The 7,705-nt window shown below is 42.5% G+C and overlaps 1 protein-coding gene across 2 annotated transcripts in view; it reads left to right on the top strand.

Moving 5' to 3' along the window:
- clic1 (CLIC family member 1) overlaps positions 1–6,978 on the top strand; it is a 7,055-nt gene extending 77 nt beyond the window's left edge. Inside the window, exons 1-8 of one of the 2 annotated variants that reach the window (XM_087786142.1) lie at positions 1–14; positions 133–178; positions 1,902–2,011; positions 3,431–3,556; positions 3,618–3,724; positions 4,526–4,704; positions 6,295–6,475; positions 6,866–6,978. The exon at positions 1–14 is cut by the window's left edge and continues 77 nt beyond it. In XM_087786142.1, coding sequence (XP_087642268.1) covers positions 137–178; positions 1,902–2,011; positions 3,431–3,556; positions 3,618–3,724; positions 4,526–4,704; positions 6,295–6,456 — 726 coding nt within the window. In that variant the 5' untranslated portion in view covers positions 1–14; positions 133–136 and the 3' untranslated portion in view covers positions 6,457–6,475; positions 6,866–6,978. Of the gene's footprint in view, positions 15–132; positions 179–1,901; positions 2,012–3,430; positions 3,557–3,617; positions 3,725–4,525; positions 4,705–6,294; positions 6,574–6,865 lie in introns of those variants that run through there. The other variant, XM_087786143.1, reaches the window with a different exon arrangement.
- Positions 6,979–7,705: the final 727 nt, after the last annotated feature.

Raw genomic sequence — 7,705 nt, 5'->3', positions numbered from 1 at the left:
CGAACTTTTCTCAGGTAAAACCTCTCGATCTCCGACTTCAATCCGACGCGTTGACTTGAATAATGAATGAATCTATAAACACGCGTCGCGCGAGGCGATGTTGACGCAGATGAACGGGTTTGTGATCCACAGGACCATGAGCGAGGCAGGACTTCCTAAAGTGGAACTGTTCGTGAAGGTAAGAGAAGAACCGACAGTTTCTTCTCCTCCCACCGCTCCCTCCATCCTCGTTATCTGCTCGTGAACAAACATCTCAGAGGTTCCTGCGGACTCAGCGCTTCTCCACATAATCGGATTAAATCCACGTTGACGTGTGTCGTCTGTGACGTCAGCGCACACGCGACCCTGTGTTTATTAGATTTATATCGTTTTCTTCTGACGAGCGACGGTCATGGAGGTGAAAAGCGGAAGTTGATTCGTAGTTTTTGTTTTCTTAATTCAAACAAATGGCTTTCCTGTTTACTACGGTGGCCCGGAAGTTCGAAACAAATGTACCAAAACAAAATGTAATATTTCCTGAAACAGATTTACAAACTGAAAAAATAACAGTTTCCTGAAACAAATGTACACATTTTGGAGAAAAAAAAACAAATGTACAAACTCTGAGAGAAACTATTTTTTTTGGAGGAAAACTAATTCCAAACTAATATAAAACGCTAAAACTAAATAACAGTTTCCTGAAACAAATGTACACATTTTGGGAAAAAAAAAAGAAAAACAAATGTACAAACTCTGAAACAAAATGATAGTTTCCTCAAACAAATACAAAACAAATGAAAAAACAGTGAAAGTAAATATACATTTTCTGAAACCAATTGAAAAAGTCATGAAACAAATGTACATAAATGTAGTTTCAGAGTTTGTAGGTTTGTTTTGCAACATCAGGGCCAAAAGAAAGAGTCAAAATAGAACTGTGTGTCCTGAGAAGGGCTGGAGACCTTTAGGGTCCCAGGCTTCTCACCCTGAGGAGCTGGGACAGACTCTGGCCCCTCCAATGACTGAATGAACCTCTATTGGTTCAAATCCCAAACTTTCGGTTCTTGAATCATGAACGTTCATTATTTAATTCACTTTATGCATTTTTTGAATTGGGTCATTGGCAGAGGTATGTGTCGCTAAAGTGCTTGTGTTTATGTTTGTCTTCAAAGATGCTTTAAAACCTGTTCAGATCTTCACAGATCATGTCGTGATAATCTTTGTTGACTGAAGGGTTTCCTCTTGTTTAGATAACAGAGTGTTATCTAAACAAGATCTACTTTCACTCCTTTACTCCTTTACTCCTTTTCTCCTTCACTCCTCCACTCTTTTACTCCTTCACTCCTCCACTCCTTCACTCCTCTACTCCTCTACTCCTCCACTCCTCCACTCCTTCACTCCTCTACTCCTCTACTCCTCCACTCCTCCACTCCTCTACTCCTCTACTCCTCCACTCCTCCACTCCTCTACTCCTTCACTCCTCCACTCCTCTACTCCTCTACTCCTCCACTCCTCCACTCCTCCACTCCTCTACTCCTCCACTCCTCCACTCCTTCACTCCTCCACTCCTCCACTCCTTCACTCCTCTACTCCTCCACTCCTCCACTCCTCCACTCCTCTACTCCTCCACTCCTCCACTCCTCTACTCCTTCACTCCTCCACTCCTCCACTCCTCCACTCCTCTACTCCTCTACTCCTCCACTCCTCTACTCCTTCACTCCTCCACTCCTCCACTCCTTCACTCCTCTACTCCTCCACTCCTCCACTCCTCCACTCCTCTACTCCTCTACTCCTCCACTCCTCCACTCCTCTACTCCTCCACTCCTCCACTCCTCCACTCCTCCACTCCTCTACTCCTCTACTCCTCCACTCCTCTACTCCTCCACTCCTCCACTCCTTCACTAAACTCCTCTCGTCTCTTCCAGGCCGGCAGTGATGGTCAGAGTATCGGTAACTGTCCGTTCTCTCAGCGTCTCTTCATGGTTCTGTGGCTCAAAGGCGTCACTTTTGACGTCACCACCGTCGACATGAGGAGGTGAAACTGTTGTCCTTCAATGTCCTGCGTCTTCTTAAGCAACTCTAACCTCTTCTTTAGCAAACCTAAAGTCTTCTTTAGCAAACCTAACGTCTTCTTTAGCAACTCTACCGTCTTCTTTAGCAACTCTAACGTCTTCTTTAGCAACTGTAACGTCTTCTTTAGCAACCCTAACGTCTTCTTTAGCAAACCTAACGTCTTCTTTAGCAAACCTAACGTCTTCTTTAGCAACTCTAACGTCTTCTTTAGCAACTCTACCGTCTTCTTTAGCAACTCTAACGTCTTCTTTAGCAACTCTAACGTCTTCTTTAGCAACTCTGTCTTCTTTAGCAACTCTAACGTCTTCTTTAGCAAACCTAACGTCTTCTTTAGCAACTCTAACGTCTTCTTTAGCAAACCTAACGTCTTCTTTAGCAACTCTAACGTCTTCTTTAGCAAACCTAACGTCTTCTTTAGCAACTCTAACGTCTTCTTTAGCAACTCCAACGTCTTGTTTAGCAACTCTGTCTTCTTTAGCAACTCCAACGTCTTCTTTAGCAACTCTGTCTTCTTTAGCAACTCCAACGTCTTCTTTAGCAACTCTGTCTTCTTTAGCAACTCCAACGTCTTCTTTAGCAACCCTAAAACAAGCAAGACTTCTGTGCTCTAGTAGAAGAACTCACATTTCCCGGATCCTTAAAACACTAAGTCTCTGTGTTGTCTTGATTTTTCAAACCTTGTATTTTAACTGTGTATAGTTTTGATTGTTTACTCTACAGTGATGCTCTATGTTCTAGAAACATCTTTACAAATACTTACTGACTTACTTTAGATGTGTCGTTCCTCGTCTGCCTCCCTGTGCTGCCCCTGACCCTGGCTGGCCTGGACAGAAAGAATGGTTTTCTAATATCTCACGATCGGATGTTTTTTTCGAAAAGAACCTAAAACCTCCAGATTTCCTCCTGATTTATCCCTCGTTTTATTACGTTCCACATCTGAGCTCTTTTGTCTGACTCTTTATTCTGTGTGTGTACGTGTGTGTGGGGGTGTGTGTACATGTGTGTGGGGGTGTGTGTACACGTGTGTGTATGTGTGTGCACGTGTGTACGTGTGTGTGTGTACACGTGTGTGTGTGTGTGTACGTGTGTGTGTGCGTGTGTGTGTACACGTGTGTGTATGTGTGTGTACGTGTGTACGTGTGTGTGTGTACACGTGTGTGTGTGTGTGTGTACGTGTGTGTGTGCGTGTGTGTGTGTACGTGTGTGTGTGTACGTGTGTACGTGTGTATGTGTGTACATGCGTGTGTGTGTACATGCGTGTGTGTGTGTGTGTGTGTGTACATGTGTGTACGTGTGTGTGTGTGTGTGTGTGTGTGTGTGTGTGTGTGTGTGTGTGTGTGTGTGTGTGTGTGTGTGTGTGTGTGTGTGTGTGTGTGAGCAGGAAGCCCGACATCATGAAGGACCTCGCTCCAGGGGCCCAGCCTCCCTTCCTGTTGTTCGGCAGTGAAGTAAAAACCGACACCAACAAGATCGAGGAGTTCCTGGAGGAACGTCTCTGCCCTCCGAAGTAATCTCCTGGTCCATCTGGTTCCTGTGGTTCCGCTGCCTCAACTCTGCTCTGACTCCAGGTACCCCCGTCTGGCGGCTCGCAACCCTGAGTCCAACACGGCCGGCGTGGACGTCTTCTCCAAATTCTCTGCCTACATCAAGAACTCCAACCCTCAGAGCAACGAGAGTAAGAACTTCTGTTGTTCTCCAGTGTTCTGAGGTCTGGTTCTTCTGAGGTCTGGTTCTTCTGAGGTCTGGTTCTTCTGAGGTCTGGTTCTTCTGAGGTCTGGTTCTTCTGAGGTCTGGTTCTTCTGAGGCCTGGTTCTTCTGAGGTCTGGTTCTTCTGAGGCCTGGTTCTTCTGAGGTCTGGTTCTTCTGAGGTCTGGTTCTTCTGAGGTCTGGTTCTTCTGAGGTCTCGTTTCTTCTGAGGTCTGGTTCTTCTGAGGTCTGGTTCTTGTGAGGCCTGGTTCTTCTGAGGTCTGGTTCTTCTGAGGTCTGGTTCTTCTGAGGCCTGGTTCTTCTGAGGTCTGGTTCTTCTGAGGCCTGGTTCTTCTGAGGTCTGGTTCTTCTGAGGTCTGGTTCTTCTGAGGTCTGGTTCTTCTGAGGTCTGGTTCTTCTGAGGTCTTGTTTCTTCTGAGGTCTGGTTCTTCTGAGGTCTGGTTCTTGTGAGGCCTCGTTCTTCTGAGGTCTGGTTCTTCTGAGGTCTGGTTCTTCTGAGGCCTCGTTCTTCTGAGGTCTGGTTCTTCTGAGGTCTGGTTCTTCTGAGGCCTCGTTCTTCTGAGGTCTGGTTCTTCTGAGGTCTGGTTCTTCTGAGGCCTCGTTCTTCTGAGGTCTGGTTCTTCTGAGGCCTCGTTCTTCTGAGGTCTGGTTCTTCTGAGGTCTGGTTCTTCTGAGGTCCGGTTCTTCTGAGGTCTGGTTCTTCTGAGGTCTCGTTTCTTCTGAGGTCTGGTTCTTCTGTTGGTCCTGACTTTGTCTCGTGTGTGCACAGATCTGGAGAAAAACCTTCTGAAGGCTCTGAAGAAGCTGGACGACTTCCTGGGATCTCCGCTTCCTGATGAAGTAGACGAGAATAGTGCGGATGATGTCACTTCCTCCCGCCCGTACCTGGACGGACAGGATCTCACTCTGGCCGATTGTAACCTGCTGCCCAAACTGCACATCGTCAAGGTCACCGAAGCTCTTCATTCAAATCTTTAGCAAGAGATTGAAAGAATTCAAACCTGTTTAATGAATACATTCAGTTTAATTTTAGTTCAAAAATGATTTTACTAACTTAAATATTCTATAAAATCCAACACAATTATGGTATAACTGTGTAATAATGTTAGCAGAGTAATCCAGTCGAGCACTTTGATGCTATAGCTCTGTTGGTACTTTCTGCTGTCAGAACCTTTTTGTGTTGAATTAAAAGACACATTGGAAAACTTGAATTATAGGAAAGTACTAGAAAATTCGCATTTCCAGAAGAAGACGCAGTATGAACACTGTGAACAAGAGTATTCAAAGTAAAGTTACACAGTTCAAAGGAAAAAGACTGATGTGAAAACGTGGAATAACGTGATAAAGGTTGAGAGGAAGAAAAAAACAAACTAGAATAAGTAGTAATAGTGGGAGTAGAAGAAGTAGTAGGAGGAGTAGAGTCATTAGTAGAAGTAGAAGCAGTGGGAGTATTAGAAGTCGTAGAAGAATTAGTGGTATAAGTAGAAGAAGTAGTAGAATTAGAAGTAGAAGTAGTAGAAGTAGTAGAATATAGTTGTAGAAGTATAATAAGTAGAAGTAGTAGTTATTAGTAGAAGTAGAAGTAGTGGGAGTAGTAGAAGTAGTAGAAGAATTAGGGGTCTAAGTAGAAGTAGTAGTGGTAGAAGTGGTAGTAATAGTAGGAGTAGAAGAAGTAGTAGAATTAGAAGTAGGAGTAGAAGTAGTAGTAGAAATATAATTAGTAGAAGTAGTAGTTATTAGTATAAGTATAGGTAGTAGTAGAAGTAGAAGTAGTGGGAGTAGTAGAAGTAGTATAAGAAAGAGTGGTATAAGTAGAATTAGTAGAATAAGTAGAATTAGTAAAAGTAGTATTAGTATTAGCAGTAGAATTAGTAGTGTAAGTAGATGAAGTAGTAGTAGTAGAAGTAGAAGTAGTAGAAGAATTAGGTTAGTAGAAGTAGTAGTAGAAGTAGTAGTAGAAGTATAATTAGTAAAAGTAATATTAGGATTAGTAGTAGAATGAGTCGTAAAAGTCTAAGTAGTAGAAGTATTAGTAGTAGTGGGAGTAGAAGAAGTAGTGGTAAAACTAGAAGTAGTAATAGTCGGAGTAGAATAAGTAGTAGAATTAGTAGAAGGAGTAGTAGAGTTATTTTTAGAATTAGTAGTAGTTGGAATAGTAGAAGAATAAGTGGTATAAGTAGAATTGGTAGTATAAGTATAATTAGTAAAAGTAGTAGAAGGATTAGCAGTAGAATTAGTAGTGTAGGTAGAAGAAGTAGTAGTAGTAGTAAAAGTAGTAGAAGAAGTAGTGGTAAAACTAGAATGAGTAGTAGTAGAAGTAGTAGTAATAGTGGGAGTAGAATAAGTAGTAGAATTAGTAGTAGGAGTAGTAGAGTTATTAGTAGAAGTAGAAGTAGTATAAGAGTAAGTGGTTTAAGTAGAAGTAGTAGTATAAGTATAATTAGTAAAAGCAGTATTAGGATTAGTAGTAGAATGAGTAGTAAAAGTCTAAGTAGTAGTGAGTAGAAGAAGTGAAGTTGAATGAAGTTATATTTGCAGGTGGTGTGTTTGAAGTACCGGAGCTTCGTGGTACCTCAGGCGCTCAGCAACCTCTGGAGATACTTGAAGGCGGCGTACGCTCGCGAGGAGTTCGCCTCCACGTGTCCCGTCGACCAGGAGGTGCACGACGCCTACGCCTCCGTGGCCAAGGCTCTCAAGTGACGGGGGTCAGAGGTCGGAGGTCAGAGCCTGCAGAAGATTCAACGAATTGACCTTTAATTGGATGTTTTTCAAGTGTTTTCAAGGTTTTCAATGATTGAATAAAAGAAATTGAATATTTTTTACTTTGATCAAATACATTCATTTATGAATAAGAAATCACGTTTATTTTTATTAATTACATTTAAATACTTGAAAAATGAATAAATAAATACATAAAAATGGTGATGAATTGTTGATATAGTGACATTAAGATTTTAAGTTATATTAACTTAAAACTGCTTTTACTTGTCATTTTTTATTTCAAAACATTCTTGTCATGAGGAAGTGAAACAGTTTGTGTTGTTTTTAAACCTCAAACCGTTCTTGTGGCCGGAAAACATTTCAGTTAAACTTCCTCTGTTGCCCGCAGAGAATGTTCAGAGTCAACGACAGCGACACCTGCTGGTCAGAAGCAGAAGCAGAAGCAGAAGAAGAAGAAGAAGAAGAAGAAGAAGAAGAAGAAGAAGAAGAAGAAGAAGAAGAAGAAGAAGAAGAAGAAGAAGAAGAAGAAGAAGAAGACTTTGACTTTGACTTTTAAAATAACTTTATTGCAAAAAGTTCTTTACAAAGTTTTCATCCAAAGTGACATGTGCGACTCTTCAGTCGAGCCATTGTGCAAATTGTAGTGTATTTTCTTTCATTGCACAAATTTGTCCATTTTTCCCCCATTTTGTAAAAAACATTTCTGTGTTGTTGGTGACCCTGTGGAAGCAGAACTCCAGCCTCAGTCTGGATCTAATGTTCTGCTTCCACAGAGCCACCACACCCAGCGAGTGTCCATTCTGCAGCTGGTCCCTGCGGGTCAGATACACCGCCATCTTTGCCTCCCCCACCAGGTAGTTGAGGATCTGGCTTCTTTCTTTGTATTTTTTGGTGTATCTGACCCCGCCTATAAAAACAGGGACAGAGAACACCAGGTTAAAAAGACTAAAAACAACAGTTAAAACATTAAAAAACCCTGCCAGCCTCCCACACTCTTTAAAGATGTGGAAGGTGTTCTCTGGTTGGCTGCAGAATGGACACTCGTCTGAGACCCCGGGGTTAAAACGTGCTAAATAAGATTTACTTGCGATCGCCCCATGTAAAATCCTCCACTGGAGGTCACCTGTTCTCTTTCTCAGTGGTGGCTTGTACAGTGACCTCCACTGTGGGCCCCAGTCCCCAAGTCTGTCAGTCCATGTGTCAGTCGGTCGTCGTACAAGGGTCTTTT

Source organism: Callionymus lyra, chromosome 3 (assembly GCF_982586985.1).
Source record: "Callionymus lyra chromosome 3, fCalLyr1.hap1.1, whole genome shotgun sequence".
Taxonomy (NCBI): domain Eukaryota; kingdom Metazoa; phylum Chordata; class Actinopteri; order Syngnathiformes; family Callionymidae; genus Callionymus; species Callionymus lyra.
Note: the sequence above shows the minus strand (reverse complement) of the source record. Positions and strands in the feature narration are given on the sequence as shown.